The 19,827-nt window shown below is 43.2% G+C and overlaps 2 protein-coding genes across 2 annotated transcripts; both read left to right on the plus strand.

Moving 5' to 3' along the window:
- The first annotated feature begins 980 nt into the window (after positions 1-980).
- On the plus strand, positions 981-3,121 carry LOC146578235 (uncharacterized). Its single transcript, XM_085267785.1, has 5 exons — positions 981-1,011; positions 2,170-2,211; positions 2,291-2,557; positions 2,638-2,877; positions 2,967-3,121. Exons 1-5 carry the CDS (start codon positions 981-983, stop codon positions 3,119-3,121), a joined length of 735 nt encoding a protein of 244 aa, XP_085123911.1.
- Positions 3,122-8,303: 5,182 nt separating this feature from the next.
- Positions 8,304-9,989, plus strand: LOC146578236 (E3 ubiquitin-protein ligase TRIM21-like). Its single transcript, XM_085268558.1, has one exon. The coding sequence runs from the start codon at positions 8,304-8,306 to the stop codon at positions 9,972-9,974; it is 1,671 nt and encodes a 556-aa protein (XP_085124684.1). The 3' UTR covers positions 9,975-9,989.
- The last annotated feature ends 9,838 nt before the right edge of the window (positions 9,990-19,827 follow it).

Raw genomic sequence — 19,827 nt, forward strand, 5'->3', positions numbered from 1 at the left:
AAAAATCTTCCTGATCACAACCTCAGTCTTTTTCTAAATGACTTCTGCATACTATTGTGAATAAAAAATGAAATCTGAGATTTGCGAAACAGTTCTTTCTGTTGTTATTTACATTTTACGAAGGCCCCCAGATCTTGTGTAACTGGGTTTGTAAAGGCAGTTGTTCAAGCTCAGCAGCCTTGCAGTGACAGTCGGTCACGGGACTTTCATAGCGATCTGAAACTGCAGCTTCCCAGTGAGAAGCTTACAGGTAAAGTCACAGGGGTCATAATTTAATAAAAAGATTTACTCAATCTAGCCTTCCCTAGTTATTGTCTGTATCCTGTAAATGTTCTTTTATGTAGTTTTAATTATTTAATTTTATTGTTAAATAATCTCCTAGTCGAGTTGTGTTTGTATTTTCTTTTACATATTTTCACTGCACTGCAGCAAATTAGTGCGCTCCACCTGTTGGTGTATTTATTGGCTTTTAATGTTTCCCTCCTATAAATGATCGTATTACTGTAAAACACTTTGGGGTACTGCTGGTTTTAAATGTGCTATATAAATAAAGTTGTATTCTCTTTGTTATTTCCTGTTCTCAGAAGGAGCATTGAGCTGTTCATAGACTGCATGAACTGCAGTATTAGCAAACTGCACATATAATTTATGTCCACTCAGGACTGTATGTTTGTCTTTTCACGTTCATATGTATATTTATATTTAGTCCCATGTCTTTGTGTTCATCTGTTTATCTTAATAGTTTTGTTATCATATCTCTGTTTCTACACTGATTTTATATGTTGTTTCTTGTATATTTGCTGCTATGATAACTCAGTTTCCCTCTGAGATCAATAAAGTTTCTCTGATTCTGATGAAGACGAGTGTATTAGAAACAGCTCGTCCTTGTGGAGAAGCAGCAGCGTGACGAGCTGATGATGTTAACAGGGAAGTGGTGAAGCTGAAGGTATCACTCTGCTGTCGGTCTCCAACATGACAACATGCGGACTTCATCTGTCGCTCTGCTCCTCGGTGAGTCAAACCCTCCCTTCTTCAATTCTTTATCACAGCTCCAACACACACTAAAGGTCAAAGGTAAAGAGCCTATTTTCAGCAGCTGGAAGCTCTCGCTGATAGTTTCTCTCACATGAAATCTGTTCAGATCTGTTGGTTTTGTTTTCCTTAGTGAGAAGAAGTGATCACTACTTCTTTTGTTTATCTAAGGCTGGTTGTATCTGATATTTGTTTGTGTGTTTGGACACAAATCAAGTGGTGTATTTCCTGTAAGCACCTCATATTTAACTCGAGTGTATGAAGATACAGCAAATGACAGAAAACTGTTTCAACTGCATAAACTCTTTAAAATTTAGAAGTTTAACTCTGCGTTTCTCTGTAATCTGGACTGACTCACAGAGCTGAAGCTTCATGTCGTGTCTGTAAGAGAGGAAAGTGACCTGTTTTCATCAAACATTAACCTTTACTCAGGAAACCACCGCTCCTAGCTGCATGTACCACATGTTCTCCTTATCTGCCTGTTGTAATCATCACTTCCTCTGTTCAGACCAGATTGACTGAGTCTAACTAAATGACTGAAGATAGTTGGTTTTTCAGAATTAACGTCGGATTTTCCTCATTTTCTGTATGCTTTGTTAATTTTCTGATGGCGATTTAGACGAGCGGGACTCAAACGACTGTAATGTTTACTAAACAGATTTTTCAGGTTGCTCACTCAGCAGCTGATATTGCCAAAGTCGCCTAACTTTAATCCAGTGATCTCGGTGGTTTGATGGTTCATTAACTCTGATTGCTTTTTTAAATGTCTCTGTTTTACTTAGCCAGTAAGAGCTGATTGGGCCTAACCTACCTTCGCCAGCACTGGCTATGGGAACCTGCTAATGTTGGGTTTAATGTTGTGATTAGTAGAATCCGTAGTTTTTTACTTACTGAACAACTACTTAGAAACCTGCAGACGTATCGATATAAAAGAATTAGGGCCTGCAAAACAAGCAGGTCAAATTTCAGAATTTCTACCTAAAAAGAAATTAAAAGGAAAAATAGTCCATTTGAATTCAGCTCGAGCATTTTACACCAAATCTGCTTGATCAGGTTTGAATGATGTTTCCAGAACCACACAGGAACAGATTACAATTTCCTGCCCTCTGACCTTCAGTGACCTCTGATCTGTTGCAGGTGTGTGTGTGCTGCTGCTGTCTGCACTGACTGTTTGTGCAGGTGAGTAGATGAAGTGCACCATGGTCCAGGACAAACACTGAGTGTAAACACTGATAGAAACTGTCCGTCTGTCCTCCAGTCTCTCTGAGCGTCAGTCCAAACCTTCAGCAGTTCTTCACAGCAGCCTCAGTGTCTCTGACATGTGACGGTCAGCTGGGCTCTGATGGATGGACGGTGAAGAGGGACACAGGAAGTGGGACTGAGTCATGTGGAGCAGGGGGGCGGGGCTTCGGGAGGTTCAATGGTTCATCCTGTTTGTTTGCTGAGTTCGAGCCAATCAGTGGAGTTTACTGGTGTGAAGGTGAAGCTGGAGAGAAGAGTGAAGAAGTCAACATCACTGTATCAGGTAATAAAGTCTTTCATTTCATCAGACTAACAGCAGACTGTTATACCACCTCTACATCACTCTGTGGGTCTTTTCCTCAGATAAACATGTGATCCTGCAGATCCCTGCACTTCCTGTGAGGACAGGAAGTGATGTCACTCTACGCTGTAAGAAGAAAACTGGTGGCACAGCTGCAGCTTATTTCTACTGTAATGGACGTCCTGTTGGACCTAAATCAGAGCACATAATCACCATTAAAGTGCAGCAGTCTGATGAAGGTCTCTACTGGTGTTCTACTGATGAGTTTGGATCATCTCCTCAGAGCTTTCTGAGGGTCAGAGGTCAGAACACTGACATCACTTCCTGTTTAAAGCCAATCTGCTAAGCTGATGATAAACTGACTGAACCAGCTTCCTCATCTCTCCTGCAGGTTCTGTGACACCAATCTCTGTTGCAACAACAGAAAGAGCAACAACAACAACAACAACAACCACCACCATCACCACTCATATCTCCCATCCTCCTCCTTCCTCCTCCTCCTCCTCCTCGCGTTCAGCAGGAGGCGTAGATGATGAGCGGCGATAAACTTGCGAGAAGCAAGTTATGCTCAACTCCACCGGTGGAATCTGACAGCGTGGAAAAGTGTGAAAACATCCATGATCACCAACGGATTTCGAAGGGCTGGACTGCTGCATGATGGAGAGGAGGACACCGCCACGGCCCTTCAGAGGGTGTTCAACTCTGACACTGACAACGAGGATTTCTTTGGTTTTGAAAGTGACAACGAAGGAAAGAAGCGGAGAGTGGATGACGAAGCCATCCTGAGCCTGTTCGTATCCGACACTGGAGAAGAGGACTTTGGTGGTTTTAGTGCGCAGGAAGAAGAGAAAGATGGTGAATGACTGACTTTTCTTCTTGTTAAAGCCGTGTCGCTGCACCTGAGCCTAAAAGGTAGTTGTTATATTTCCACTGTAGTGTCAATACACTATTAGAGCTTATGCCGAGTCAGACTGCACACACAATAGTTTGTTTACAAGTTGACTTCTTCTTTATTGGGATAACACAGAAGTAACACACACACATAACTGGGCGTGGTGCCCCCTACTGGCGATGGCTTGCATAGCACACAATAATTCTTGCTTCATACATAATAGTAGTCCGAAGCTATTTTTCTGGTGTGCTGTAGGTTATTGTTATATACTACATTTGGTACCCATTTATGAAGCACAGTACATGTTTTGTACTTGTAAACTTGTAATTACCGCTACTTGTACATATACCTAAAAAGTTTTGCAAATATGTACCCATAACTTGTTTTTCAAAATATTAATAAAAGGGGTGTGTCTCCAAACAGCCATCTCTTTCCTGACAATTCACTTTGTGCATATTCTCTTACATATGATAAGTCAACATTGAAACACCTGCGGCTTTTAGTCACGTGCGGTAATGTATGTACAAAACAGGATTTTCCCCTGATTTTAGCTTGTGCGGCTAATATTCAGGTGCGCTTTGTAGTCCAGGAAATACGGTAATTTTCTTGAATTCTTAAACATTTTACATGATATTAGTCGGCGGCTCCTTTACTAAACAGCTCCAACTGTTTGATTTGTTTGAATTTTACAGGACAGCTTTTTCCCGTGTTACTCATTCATTATGGAGCTACTGTAGTTAACATGTAATGCTTCTCTAAAACCCTGTGACACAATCTTCTTTAACATTAGTGCGCATTAACCCCACATCTTCCCTGTTTTATTGCTGATGTTGGCCTGACAGTATTGGGGTAACAATGTCTCCTCTGTTTAGGAGAGGGCAGCAGGGTCACATCCTCACTGACATCACCTGTATTTGCACTACAGTCATTCCCTTCACTGACCTTTGCTCTCCTTCTCTTTTCCATCAGGTTGTGTAAAACTGAAACAGGCATTAAATGTTTACTACAAATGATGCTTTACACAGAAATGCATTGTTAGCTGCTTTTACACACCAGCCTGTGTGAACCTTTAGTCTGAGCATGGGGTCAAAGGTCAGGACAGAAATGCAGCACTGTAACACATATACATATGTAGAACATCAGACATTTGACTGATTTGTTTTGTGACAGCTAGTTTTTTCGTTTATACAAATAAATCATCATCACACACAGAAGAAATGTACAGACCGTACATTTATTAGCTAATATCAGTGGATACAAGAAAAATGGTATAAAGACAAACACTAGCAGCCTTAGCGTTTCTGTTCTGAATCTCTAATCTCTCACAGACATTCATCAAACCCTGTCCTCTATCAGCTTTCAACATAAGAAAAGTATTAGGCCTCATTGAAAAACAGTCTGTTTGCAGATGAAGTACTTTAAAAACTATACTTAAAAACATTTCATACACAAATCTGTCATTTATCCAGATTTTCTTGACTGAGTTTACAATTTACTAGAACTGCCAAAAACACATGAATACAAACAAATGATGAAGGATCCACTTCAAGGAAAGTGGAAAAGCCTCTGTTAGCTGCTGTTTGCAGCTGGCACAGTCTAACAGAGGCTAATACCAACGCTAACCAACAGTTTAGCATATCGTCGACAGCTCACCTCAGCATGGCTGTCCTCGGTCAGCAGTGAGCTTTATTAACTTGCACAAAGTTTTACACCCTGTTTGAGAGTAAATAAAAGTGGACATTTCTCAGCTCCAGCATTGACAGCTGAGGTAAACGGAGGACCGACAGCTTATCCACAAAATGGGAAAAACTCCGGTCCAGAATCCGGTCCAGTCCTCGTGGCAGTAAAAACTGTAATCATGCATACATGCTTTTGTCACACCTGACCATTTCGTACAATATAATTGAAGTTTTGGATTTAAAAATTTAGGAGACGTGAACGAGCAACATTCCTGATGAGGCTGGTCAACGCTGTTCAACTAGAAGCCTACGTGGATGATATCCCAGCCTACACATCCCCCTGAACTGAATTGCCTCAGTGAAATACTTGCTCACTCACACCAAACTTCATTAAATGTGAATGTGTTACTTTGCTGGTTCCCAGTTGCAGCTTAAGTGCATCCAATATTAGATTTCCCAGCTTTTCAAACACACCATGAGCTGTGCCATTTTCTGGGCACATGGTTCAGTTAGCTTTGTATAAACACGTGTTAGAAATGTTCTTCAATCAGCTCTTTTTACTCTCATTTCACAGCCACTACTTTTTACTTTTACTTGAGTAAAGAAGTTGAATTAGTACTTGGAGTATTTTTAACAGTAGTACTTCTACTTCAGTACAGACTGTGTGTACTTTTACCACCTGTGTCTGAGACCTCCTTCAGGGTCCACCTGAAGCTCTCAGTCTGCTGTGGAAAAAGGAAATCCAGGTGAGTTTCTCCTGATCACCTGAGGCCGTCATTACTGTGCGAACCCACACACCACTCCTCACTCCTCCCACCCGCTGCACACAGTCACTGAGTACAGACCGGCTGATTCCTGTAAAGGGAGAGGCAAGAAGAGGCGGAGCAACACCTGAAAAACAAGAAGCTCAACGTCATTTTGCAGAAGTGAAAGTGTGAGAGAGCAGCAGCAGAGCTGCAGTCGAGTCCTGTTTGTCTCTAAAAGAAGATTCACTGGAGTCCATCAGGTTCCTCTCAGCAACAGTGGTGAGTGCAGCTGATCACACTTCCTGCTTCTACACAAATCTTCACTCTGTTCACTTCATCAGGGTCTAGAGCGCCACCTCATTTCTCCATGGTGCCACTTAGGCTACGTCCACACTCGCCCAGATAGATTTGAAAACAGCGCTCCGCGTCCACACTAGTGTTTTCAGTCGTTTTCACAGAGTTGTGCGTCCACATTAAGACGGCTGAAAACGCTTACGTTCCAGTCCTGCGCATGCGTGAAACGCAAGATGATTCGACCGGTCTCATTTCTGTGTGCTGCTTATTCACTTTCCAGCTGTTTGAAACGTCGCGGCAAAAGGTGGAGGAAAAGCACCGAGTTTTAAAATGGACTAACAATGAGGTGGAGTTGTTGCTGCGAGTAACACAAAAGTACAAAGTTGCAAAAGCGAGAGAGAAATAAAAAATTTGAAGAAAAGCTCTGTGGAGAGAGAGCGGCCTGACCAGTTTCTCTGACTATGATACTGTAAAGCTGACAACATGATGCATTTACTGTGGTGAGTGTGCAAAGACCATGGCAGGTGTTGTGCCAAGGTAGGGATCCCCAACAGGATCTGTTTCCCTGCGTCAGGAACATCGGCTGGGCAGGGAAAGCGGACCCAACGCACTCCGCCTCCATCACGACCAACTAGACGTGGAAGGAGTGATGTTTTAGTGACAACATGAAAGATGAGTGTGACCGTTCAGTTTGTGGGTTACAACAGAAAATGATACATTTATTGTTCTCGTGTGTTATCGGACGGGATCATTTTAACAAACCGAGGACATTTTCCTGATAATTATCTGTATCCTCCTGTAACTTTACTGTTTAAAGAGCTAAAACCTCCAACATTTCAGGATCAATAAGTCCTTATAAGACGTGTTTGTGAGCTAAAAATCAAGAATGTGGGATACTGTTTGTCTGTGTCAGCCAAACAACTTCACATCTTTGTAACGACTGTTAAAAAGATGTTCATCCTGTTGATCCTGTTCATCTGGACGCTGCACTGTACAGCAGACACGACGTTGTTCAGTTTGTGTTTCAGATGAACCAGTTTGTGTCTGAGTGTGTTGCTGGGTCTCCACCAGTTACTCTGACAACTGAAGGTTCAAGATTTTTATTTTGACATTTGCACACAGGACCAACAGTCCATGCACAGTGGAATACTTGTGCAGAGCTTTCCAAGTCAAATCACACTTTAACAATATAAAGACAGAAAAAGCAGGAGGATAGAAATGAAGTCCGGAGTAGGGTAGTCGTACTATTTTCTATATACAAAGAAAAAGAAGAAAATGTACAGAGAGTGTGTAGTTCTCTACCTCTTATCGCACTCACAGTATTGCACATTTGTTCCACAGATCTGTTTCACAAGTCTGTTGTGAGTGTATTGCCCGATGGTCAGTGAACCGATGATACATTCAAAGTGAGGTTAAGTAGTGCTGTGTTATTTTAAGTGTTCAGTGTGTTTTTGTTTGCCGTCAGTCTGACAGTTGTGGGGAAGAAGCTGTTGAAGAATCGTGTTCTGTGTGTGATGCTGCTGTCCGCTCTGTTGTGTCTGAGATTGTATGTGCAGCTTTGTATGTGCAGGTCCATGGATGCAAGTGTTGTTCCCATAATCCTCTCTGCAGACTTTCTGACTCTGCAGAGCCTTCCTCTCTGTCTGTGTAGTGTTTCCATACCAGACAGTGATGCCTGCGGTGAGGATGCTGTCTATCAGTCCTCTGCAGGCCTGGGTGAGAGGGTGGTGGTTCATGCCAGCTTTCCTGAGCAGCCGAATGAAATAAAGTCTTTGCTGGGCTTTTTTCACAGTTGCTGTAGTGTTGAGAGTCCAGCTCAGGTCTGATGTAACCTGCAGTCGCAGGAATCTGTGGCTGTTTGCCCTCTCCACCTCCGTCCCTTTGACGATAAGAGGCTGCAGGGGAGGGAGTTCTTCCAAAAGTGCAGTATTCATTCCTTGGTCCGTGTTGAGGATGAGGTGAAGAAGCTTCTGTGATGAAAAGAAAGTGAAAGAAGTCCAGACGCTTTTCTCTCCAAGCTCCTCAGACTACTGACGCTTGTTTCTCTCTTTGTAAAATGAAATTTAAAGTGAACTTTGAATCAAATGTTTCTCTTCTTTCTCCCTCAGAGTGCAGACATGTCTGCTGCCAGCAATCTGCGATCTGAAGATCAGTTTCTGTGCTCCATCTGTCTGGATGTGTTCACTGATCCAGTCTCTACATCATGTGGACACAACTTCTGCAAAACCTGCATCAGTCAGCACTGGGACATGAATGTCATCTGTCAGTGTCCCATGTGTAAAGAGACTTTCTACACTCGACCTCAGCTGAAGATCAACACCTTCATCTCTGAGATGGTTGCTCAGTTCAGACGTGAAGCTCAGCAGAAAGCCAGCAGCAGCAGCTCAGAGCAACAAGCTGCCAAACCAGGAGAAGTTCCCTGTGACGTCTGCACTGGAACCAGACTGAAGGCCCTGAAGTCCTGCCTGGTGTGTCAGACCTCCTACTGTCAGACTCACCTGGAGCCTCATCTGACACTGAAAGGCCTGAAAAGACATCAGCTGGTTGATGCTGTGGAGAACCTGGAAGGCAGGATGTGCACGAAGCACGATAAACTCCTGGAGCTGTTCTGTAAGACCGACCAGACATGTGTCTGCGTGCTCTGCCCTGTTTTAGACCACAAGAACCACGAGTTTGTTCCTCTGAGAGAAGAATATGAAGGAAAGAAGGCAGAGCTGGAGAAGACAGAGGCTGAGATTCAGCAGATGATCCAGAAGAGACGACTGAAGATTCAGGAGATCACAGAGTCGGTGAAGATGAGTAAAGATGCTGCAGACAGACAGAAAGCAGAAGGTGTTCAGGTCCTCACGGCTCTGATGGAGTCTGTTGAGAGACGCCTGAAGGAGCTCATGAAGGAGATCGAAGACAAACAGGAAGCTACAGAGAAACAGGCTGAAGGTCTCATCAAAGATCTGGAACAGGAAATCTCTGAGCTGATGGAGAGAAGCTCTGAGGTGGAGCAGCTCTCACGCTCTGAAGACCACCTCCACCTCCTCCAAAGCTTCTCCTCCCTGAAAGCTGCTCCACCCAGCAAGGACTGGACAGAGGTCAGAGTTCATCCACCATCATATGAGGGGACTGTGGGGAGAGCTGTGGCTCAGCTGGAGGAGACAATCAGGAAACTCATGAAGAAGAAGCTGTTTGAGGCTGAGCTGCAGAGGGTGCAGCAGGATGAGGTGGATGTGACTCTGGATCCTGATACAGCAAATCCTGATCTCATCCTGTCTGATGATGGAAAACAAGTTTATCATAGTGATGTGAGGAATAATCTTCCAGACAACCCAGAGAGATTTTCTCAGTGTGCTTGTGTTTTAGGAGAGCAGAGTTTCTCTTCAGGCAGATTTTACTTTGAGGTTCAGGTTAAAGGAAAGACTGAGTGGGATTTAGGAGTGGCCACAGAGTCGATCAACAGGAAGGGACAAATCACAGTGAGACCTCAGTATGGTTTCTGGACTGTAGTGCTGAGAAATGGAAATGAGTACATAGCTGCTGCTGACCCTTTAGTCCCCCTCTGTCTCCATCCTGGTCCTGAGAAGGTGGGGGTGTTTGTGGATTATGAGGAGGGTCTGGTCTCCTTTTATGATGTAGGTGCTGCAGCTCTGATCTACTCCTTTACTGGCTGCTCCTTCACTCACAAACTCCACCCATTCTTCAGTCCCAGTCCTAATTATGGAGGTAAAAACTCTGCACCTCTGATCATCTGTCCTGTCAATCAAACTGATCAACGACTGATTTTATTGGATGAATGATTGATTTTTCTTGAAGGGAACAAATGAACATATTGAGTGTAAATCCTCTACAGTCTCCATGTTTCTATAGAATCTGATCATCAGGACTCTGATTCACACTTTGATTCTCATGGAGTTTGATTTGAACAGAAGAAAAGTTGAATCAGGAAATGTTCCCACTGATGGAGACTCGAGCTGAAGAGCAAATATCAGAGAACAAATGTCCAAAAGCTTCATTTCCAATAAAGTTTGTTCAATGCTTTGAGTGAATCCAGACTCATGTGTGGCTGTTATACGGAGCATCAGAGTCCAGCTGAGTTATGTTGGATACAAACTGCTTATTTTGGCTCTGTGAGGAGTTTTGTTCACTGAAAACTGATGAGACGGATAATATTCAAAGAACTCTGTAGAGATTCATGCATCCATGTTCTCCACCTGCAGGTGTGGAGGAGAAAGGTGGAGCACAGACTGCTGCATCCTTCCAGTCACATCATTTTGATGATTATATTTGCATGTTGTGATGATTTGGGTTAAAGACAAACAGAGTTGAACGGCTGCAGTCACAGCATGAAGACGATGCTGAAGCTGAGCTGTCAGTGAACATGTTTCACTGTGATTTGATTTGAAGAATAGAAAGTGTGTGTGGCTGCTGACAGCTGCAGTCTCTGCTAGTCTGCATAACACACACACAACTTTCCCCCTGAGGCAACGATGCAGCAACAACACAACAGCTGCAGACACACACACACACTGTTAAAGAACACTTTACTGTTTAAGGCAGAATTCCTCATTAACAATGATTTGAGTCTACTGTGTCTACTGTGGTTTCCAACATACAATCTACTGAAACATGTTTTTCTTTCTGCCGTACAAACTATTTGATCACAACATCTTTGCTTTTTTCCTCCAATCGTTTATTCTGATTATTTTATTTAGTTTAACTAAGAAAAGCTTAAAATTTAACTCTTAACCTGATTTAAACGTTTAATTTCTCATTAACTCAGACTTTTAATTTATTTCCTTGTTTAATGTATTATTTCTTTATCCTTGTTTAAGTTTTGCCGATCCTTTCTGTGTAACCTGTTTAATCTGACCTTTGACCTTTTAATTTTAACTTAACAGTACTCTTGTTTTGACCTTTGACCTCTTTATTCCTTATAACCAAAAAAACCCTTTTATCTGATATTTTCACCTTATTGATTGATTATATATATCTATTATATTTTCTCACCTTACCTTATTTTGACCTTTGACCTATGTCCTTGTTAGCCTTGATCTTCCTTCATCAAACGTGAAATTTCTTTCACCTTTGAACTTAAAGCTTAAATCAAACCTTTGTTAAAAAGCTTCTTACCAACTTGTAATTCCAACTCTCTGCATTAAACACGTATCTTATCATATAAACACTGGATCACTGAGAGAACTTTAGGCAGAACCAAATGAAGCAGCTGACCTCGTCAAACTCACAGCGACAGTAACTGACAGTGAATTATTTTAATCTTCTTCATTGTATTTGTTAGAAACATTTATTTTCCTTTAATTGGACTTTGGTTAAGTTCAATCCGATGTATTAACCGACCTTTGAGGTGAAGTGCAGCTGCGAAGAACGCTACGGCAGGCAATGAGGTGTGTTTAATGTCGCTCTGTTAATTTGAGCGTCCATAAATTGAATGTCTTATTTTTTCTTACTTTATTATTGCTCATTTATTGGAGAATTTGGCCATTTAATTAAGATAGATTTTATGTTGTTGGTGGTAAAGATCTGGATGGATGTTTTATTTTATTCTGTGTTTCTATTTTTCAGTTTTACTTTTCAAGACTTGGTGAATTGCCTTTTTCTACTTTTTGTTTAGTTTTGTTAAAATTAGCAGCAGTGAGAAGTGTTGTTGTCGGTCTTGAATATATTTGATGTAGCCCACACTGTTAAGGTAAGTGTCATGTTTTTAGTTGTTAGTCTGATGAAGAATCTTTTATTTTTCTCCAAAAGTTGATTGTGTTTATCTGGACATAGTGTTTTTCAGGTCCAGCTGAATGCAGGTTTCCCCAGTCTTATACGTGTCAGGAGCATCAGCACAGCTGAAATGCATTTTTCCTAAGCACCGCGTCTCTGTGGCTTTTAAACCCCAAAACACGCTAAAACAAAAATGGGTCCACCCCAAGGATGGGGTCCCCCGGTGTAGTTTCCACTGTGACAGACTGTAGGCTTCCTCAGAGTGAGGCTGAGAGCGGCAGGCCCAGCTGGAGTCTGACCCGTGTCACACAGTGGAGGTCAAACCTTCTGTGCCACAAACACCAGATTAACCAGTTTCACTCATCATCCTTCTACTGTCAGATTTTACTGGTGCAGGTTTGATGAATCACCATCTGAGAACGTCTCTGATGTGGGCGCCACTCACAGGGATCACTTCCTGTAGAAGGGTCACATGACCTGTTATAGGCCCATTTGTGATGATGACAGCGACGCCCCTTTCGTGTGAGGTTAAACCCAGAGAGCTTCGTGTGACCTCTGACCCTGATCACCAGCGTTAGGGTCAGTGAAGGTGAGATACCATGTGACAGGAGGAGGAACAATAAAGTTTTATTTGTACGAACACGTAGAACAGATGAAGTCAGAACGAAGCAGGTGGAGCTCAGTCAGGGTGGAGGTGCAGACAGGTGAGCTGAAGGGGAGGAGCCAGTCTGGTCAGGAACTCTCTGTCTCCTCGAGTGAACCTCCTCACCTCTGAAACACACACACACGACTCTGAAGGTTGCAGTCAGGGTTGGTCAGGGTGGTGAGGGTGGGGTTACCTTCTGGTCTCTGGTTGGTGTGTTTCCTGCAGGTGAGGCTGAGCGGCCGAATCATGACATCGCTGCTGCACAGACACAACAGGAAGTGGAGGAGGAAGTCGTCAGCGTCCCCGTCACACACCTGAGACAGACACAGAGGTTATGTCTCTGCAGACTCACGGCTCGGCCCTGTGGAAACGTCCTGCAGGACGCCTGTTTCTCTCTGTGGTGGCCCCCCCACAGCGTCCCCACCGTGCTTCACTGTGTGGACGCTGTTCTTTGGGTTGTAGCTGCATCTTCTTCTCGTTTCACCTCCTCTGACCACAGGACGTTTCAGTCTGCAGGTCTTCGTCCTCAGCAGTGTGGCTGAAGGTGTCTGCAGACGTGGAGCTCTGTGAGCTCACAGTGCGTCCCTGTGCAGCCTGTAGAGTCTTTGAAGTCTTTGCTCTGACAGGCTTGTTCTGTGCTGGGCGGCTCTTTGACTTTCTTCAGGTTTCCCTTCCTGACACTCTGATAACCTCAGATATCCACAACGTGAATCCTCACAAACATCTGTTTCTCTCTTTTCACTCAAACCTTCTGACGTTTTCACACCGACTGTAAATATGAAGAAAACCCTCAGTTTGACGCCACGCCCCCAAACCAGTTCAGCAGTAAAGTCTGAGCAGACGGAGCTGTTACCAGGATGTAAACAGGATGTGCCCTTTCACAGTTAAAGCCTCAGGAATAAAAACATGACCCGATCTTAAATTTTTAAAGATAAAATAAAGTTTAAAGACGACGATGAGCACGTGACTCACTGCTCAGAGCCCACTCACCCAGGTGCATGATGGGAGCAGGAGGAGGAGGCTGGGCCGAGCGTATAGAAACCAAACAAACAAATAAACAACAGCACGACAAACACGTGAACCAGACTTTACCTGTAAACTTACCTGGTGTCTCCCAGGGAGACCACAGTTATGGAGCTGACAGGTAAGTACGTGCAGTACACACTTCCTGTCCTGAAACACACACACAGGTAAACCGCACAGGTACATAACTGAAGGAAATTGCCGTCCCGGGTTTCCTCCGTGGCGTGAGCGATAAGCAGAGTTCTGTCCTTTCCTTCTAAGATTCCTAATTATTTAAAGTAACACTCAGGTATGCCATTCAGCGTGTTAGTACGAGCTCGGGAGCAGCTTGGGAGAACAAGAAAACAGAGACTGCTTTAGGTTGCCTTCCCAATCGACTCAAAGGTTTATTTGATACACAGCAGTTTATATAGATGAAAAAAAAGGTTCGTGTGTCAGCTTTCCCAGTTCAAACCGGTACAGACCAAATAAGGAAACGTCTTCCTGCCTTGTGAACAAAGAAGTATCCTGTGTGTAGTTTATCAGCTCAGCTACAATTTATGATCATCCCAGCAAAATACACTCCTAGACATAAAATACAGAGTTCTTTCATTAGTGAATTCTGAAACAAACCACCTAGCCTTTAACGAGCCTTTTCCAGGAGATAAAGAAAAAGGGAGGATGGGAGTCAGGAAGTGGTCTCATCTCTGTGGTGTTTTCGACCTTGGGGTACCAGCTTGTGAGTCCTACACATTAATTCTTGGGTCACAGAGAAAGAGAAAAACAACTAGTAGTTGGGCCTTATTGAGTAACAGTTTTCCTGTATAAAACAATATCCTGTAAATGCTACTATGGTATCAAAATACCTAACAATAACCATCGGTGTGACTTTGTATTGAACATTGGGGGGTCAAGATCTCTGTCTAAATAAATAAATCTGGGTACATTTCCAGATGATTAAACAACTATTTTGCTGGTAACACCTGAAACGAGTAAAGAAAACCAGCAGCCTATTGATGCAAGATAATCCATAACTTTATTGGGGCTGACATTGTTGGAAATGAGTCCAAATAAAGAGTCCAAACATTTATAAGCCTGTCTATGTGTGTCTCACCTGGACAGCCTCCTCTGGACACCAGACAACAGCAGAGTGTTACCCGGCAACAGGCCAGGTGGGTAGGGGGTAAGTAAGTTAGCTGGATTTGATTGTTGACGATTTCGCGTGATCTTGGATCGTTCGGTTCTCCGAAGCTCATCCGGGACTTGCTGTCATAGCAACAGATCCGTAAGCGTAAACCTGCTCGGGAGCAGGCTTACTTTATGTAAACAGGATTAGATCACAGCCACTCAGGTATGTCCGCTTCATGTATACGAAAGCAACGGTGAAATATACTCACTCAAATGAGCAATCCTATTTATCCATATTGTATATTCTGTATCTATATATGTGTATATATGGTGTATTTATGCTTATATCCTTACTCTCATTCCCCTTAATGTATCTGTAACATGCAACTTCTTTCGGTGCTTTGCTACTGGAAACTGAATTTCCTGGAGGAACCCACCCGAGGGATTAATAAAGTTTCATCTAATCTAATCTAATCTAATCTACTTGGGTTTTCTTCCTGCAGCCCTCATGTTTACTCAAGGTTTAGTTCTGTCTTCATGCTGATTTTCTTGTTCAGTCGTGTCTCATGTTGCAGTTTGTCAATCCTGTCCCTGTGCTCTGTGTTCCCTCTGTTCAGTATCAAGTCTGTGCCTCATGTGTTTCCTGTTTTATTTTGATAGTCCCTGTCCTGTGTGCAGTGTGCTTGGTTTTGCTTCCCTTCTGTCATTAGGCCTGATTTGTCCCAGATGTGTTACCACCTATTCCCCATCTTCTCGTAGTCCTGCTTGTGTATTTAAGCCCTGTGTTTCTCTGTTAGTTGTTGTGTTGTACCCTCACTGTACTGTGTTTTGTTTTCTATGTGCTTCTGGTAATGTTCTGGTTCACTCTTTCCTGGTTTGATTTTCTAGTTTCCCGGGTTTCTAGTTTGGGCTTAAGTTTTGAGTTTCTAGTTTTGTTTTCTTCTATTTCTATTTGAATGTTCTCCAGCAATAAAGCTGCCACTTTAGTTAATCATTCTGTCTCTGAGTCCTGCGTTTGGGTCCTACATCCTGCCTGCCACCTCAACACCTTTAATTTTACAGCTTCTTAGTTATTATAAACTGCTGCAACTCATAATGTTTTCTAAGATAGTAAAACCAGATTTAAACCGACTACTTCTACAAAGATGGAGCTGAAGTGATGATATACATTTAGTGTTTGGACTTGGACACATACAGTCTGTTTTTCCTTATAACTACATGTGAGTTCAATTAACATTTTGTAGGAAAAGGGAATTTGTTTTTTAAAAGGATTATAGATTCGGAGCTGAATTACCCAACGGAACATCTCATTCACTGACGTTTGCTGGAGAAGCTGCTCTGCCTCTTTGTGATGGAGCAGCAGCGTGACGTACTGAAGACTGTTAACGGGGAAGTGCTGAAGCTGAAGGCGTCTCTCTGCTGCTCAGACTGACGTTCAGTCGTCATCCAGACAACATGAAGACTGCACCGGTCTCTCTGCTCCTCGGTGAGTCAAACACTAAAATCATCGATTTATTTATCACAGCTCCAACAAGCAATATGGCAGGAAAACAACCTTTCAGCAGTTACAAGCTCGCAGCTACTGACTTTAAAGTTCATGTAAAAATTCTGAAAAGTTTCGTCAAGGCGAGAGGAACAGTTCATTCTCCTTCTTATGTCTTTCTGGTTTCATTTGATTGGTGGCTGTGAAGTTGGGCAGGAACCAAGAAGTGATGTTAATGTTGAATAATGGAGCTCACAGTTTTAACTGAAATGTATGAAGAGTGATAGAAAATGGTTTCAAACATGCATGATGAAAGTTTTTCGGTTTAAATCGATCTCATCATCACTGCAAACCTCTCAGAGGTTCAGACTCTCAGCAGTTTAACCTGGAGTCCTGCAGGAAAGTCACCATATAGTCTGGACTAAGTCAGCGATTAAACTTTCTGCCCAGCTAAGTGTCAGTAACATGAAGACCAAAAGAACAAAAGAGACTTGACCTCTTTTCATCAAACATCTCTTCAGTCAGGAAACCACAGCCTCTGACTGCATGAAGCACAGGGTCCTCTGACTGCGTCCCTTCTTTTATCTAGTCTTCACTTCCTCTATTCACAGCCAATTTTCCATTAAGAGGACTGAGTGTATTCAAACAACCACAGACGGTTTTGACTGTTAAAGTTCCCATTCCCATTGACATGATGACCTTTAAACAGCAGCAGTGTGGGACTGAAACAGGCCGCAAATCTGAAAATGAAAACTGTGCTTTTGAAGGGTGGCTTCTTAGTCCCACACTTTCTTCTCTGCACATGAATGAAAGCTCATCCATGCACAGTTCCTTCTCCATTGTTTACAATGCTGTGCACTGTGATGTTTACCGTTGATTGCCATCTGATCAAAAAATGTATAGAAAACAGGAAAAGACAGGCTAACCTGCGTTGCTGTCTCGGTGGTATTTTATAACTTCCTGTTCCTGTTACAGTGCACGGTGGTGTTTGTGTAGTTTAACCTGCGTGGCTCACAGATCTGGCAAAAATACAGACCTTCCATAATTAAGTAGAAGTACAAATACTACTGTTCAAAAATACTCCAGTAAAAGATGAAGTACTGATTCAACTTATTAACTCAAGTAAAAGTAAAAAAAAGTACAGACTAGGAAGTACTCAAAGTAAGAAAGTACAAAGTAGTAGCAGTAAAACCCTGGCTGATTGTGACCCACACCCATTATCACACCTTGGCTCATGTGATTAGGTAGAGGATCATCAGGGGGTCCATTGTCCCTCTCAGTGGGAAACTCCCACTGAGCTTAAATGTGGGTCTCTTCACCGTTTGATCCTAGAACTGAAGAAGCTTCTCAGATGAGAGGTGAAACGTCTTCAAGCAACTTAAAGAAGTCCAGACGCTTTTCTTTCCAAGCTCCTTAGATTGTGGCAGATACTTCAGGAGATTAAAAAGTTTCCTGAGAGAAAAAAAACAACAACAAAAAAAAAACTGTGCAGCCTCAGTCTTTCTTTAAATGATCTCTGACCTCCTGTTGCAGGTGTGCGTGTGCTGCTGCTGTCTGCACTGACTGTTTGTGCAGGTGAGTAGATGAAGTGCACCATGGTCCAGGACAAACACTGAGTGTAAACACTGATAGAAACTGTCCGTCTGTCCTCCAGTCTCTCTGAGCGTCAGTCCAAACCTTCAGCAGTTCTTCACAGCAGCCTCAGTGTCTCTGACATGTGACAGTCAGCTGGGCTCTGATGGATGGACGGTGAAGAGGGACACAGGAAGTGGGACTGACTCATGTGGAGCAGGTGGGCGGGGCTTCGGGAGGTTAACTGGTTCATCCTGTTTGCTTGATAAGCAAAGCGAGCCAATCAGTGGAGTTTACTGGTGTGAAGGTGAAGCTGGAGAGAAGAGTGAAGAAGTCAACATCACTGTATCAGGTAATGAAGTCGTTCATTTCATCAGACTAACAGCAGACTGTTATACCACCTCTACATCACTCTGTGGGTCTTTTCCTCAGATAAAGAAGTGATTTTGGAGATCCCTGCACTGCACCACTTCCCCTGCCGGTGGCGGACTCCCTCAGGTGTCGGTGCGTTGGTGGTTCTTTGTATCTGGGGGTGGGCGTCCGGGTACACACCGGCTCACTCCTTGGCGGCCGCTTATTGGGGCTCGCTCGGGCCATTTCGGAGGTGGGGTGCCCACTCAGGCACAGCTGGCTGCCGGCGGAGCTCACGGGCGCGTCACTGCAACTCCCCCTGGCTTCTGCTCCGCGGCTGCTGAGTGAGCCCTCATCTGGGACTCTCCTTAGCTCTTACTGGAACAGTGGCGCGGCTGCCCCTCTGTGGGTCTTCCTTGGTCTCTTGTGTTCTGGGGGCCTCTGGATGTCTGGAGTTTTGATCTCCTCCATACCTGCTTGATACCATAAAGGACAGGGCTGTGGCTCCCCACACTCCCTAGCAGATCATTACATGGAGAAACCTTTGGAATGCAAGCATGCTGATCCACACAGGTATGCACACAGGTATGCACACTGGGTATTCACAGACGCGGACTACAGCTTTCTTGGCTGCTGCCTCAAAGCACACTGTGCGCTGTCTATCTTGCGTGTTGCACAATATCGTTTATTATTTAGTAACTATTGATATCTATGGCTAGCTAGTTTATTGTGATGGTGCTTTTTTTTTTTTCTTATTATGTTGCTCTTTGTTGTTTGCTGTCTCCTCTGTTTTTTTTTCTCCATACAGGTGACCCAGGAGTTTTGTTTTTTTTGTTTGTTTGTTTTTTTTTTCTCTCTTCCCCCCCTTCTCACCGTCTCTTCTCCCCTTTGGTTTTCTTTCTTTCTCTCCCTCTCTTTCTTTCATTCTTTCCCCCTGTCCTATCCCACAGTCATGTCTGTCCCGTTTGCAACTGAAAATCAGTCAGTGTTCTACTGATGAGTTTGGATCATCTCCTCAGAGCTTTCTGAGGGTCAGAGGTCAGAACACTGACATCACTTCCTGTTTAAAGCAAACCTGCTGAGCTTATAATAAATTCAATGACCCAGTTTTATCATCTCTCCTGCAGATGTCTATGACACCACCACCATTTCACCAAGTGCCACCAAACCACCACCAACAACAACTACCAATCTCAATTCCCCTCCTTCTACATCGTCCTCCTCCATCATCTCACCTGTAGCTGCTCTGGGTTCTCTGGGTCTTCTAGATCTTATTCTGGTTGCAGCTTTGCTGTTTTGGAACAAAAAAATAGGTATAAAGTGTGTCAAACCCCCCAGAGCTCATTAGATTAAACATTTTACATGGAAAAATAAATTTTCCTTAATAATTATGTGATTATATACTATAATTCAATTATAAACTGTCCCCATTCACATTGTTTAGCAGAGAACTTATCTTACATGAAAAATATAGAGACACTTTTATTGATAAAGTATAAGACCCGATCCTTGGGGTGGAACAATTTTTGGCGCAGCGTGTTTTGGGGTTTAAATTCCACAGAGACCCAGTGTTTAGAAAAAATGCATCTCAACTGCTCCGATACTCCTGTCACAACAGTATCACTACAGGTTTTGACAAAAGTCCAGCTGGAATTAGTGATGGGATTTCCGGCTCTTTTTAGAGAACCGGCTCTTCCGGCTCCCAAGCGGCTCTTCAGGTTGTTTTGTTGCTTTAATTAAA

The sequence above is a fragment of the Mchenga conophoros genome, linkage group LG3 (genome assembly GCF_057382185.1).
Source record: "Mchenga conophoros isolate Kocher_MC1m ecotype Shallow Benthic linkage group LG3, M_conophoros_male_GT1.1, whole genome shotgun sequence".
Classification (NCBI taxonomy): domain Eukaryota; kingdom Metazoa; phylum Chordata; class Actinopteri; order Cichliformes; family Cichlidae; genus Mchenga; species Mchenga conophoros.

Coding starts and splice junctions, on each gene's coding strand:
- LOC146578235 (XM_085267785.1), top strand. CDS start 981: ATGCGGACTTCATCTGTCGCTCTGCTCCTCG. Junction 1,012..2,169: donor ATCTGTCGCTCTGCTCCTCG/GTGAGTCAAACC, acceptor GATCTGTTGCAG/GTGTGTGTGTGCTGCTGCTG. Junction 2,212..2,290: donor TGCACTGACTGTTTGTGCAG/GTGAGTAGATGA, acceptor TCTGTCCTCCAG/TCTCTCTGAGCGTCAGTCCA.
- LOC146578236 (XM_085268558.1), top strand. CDS start 8,304: ATGTCTGCTGCCAGCAATCTGCGATCTGAAGATCAGTTTCTGTGCTCC.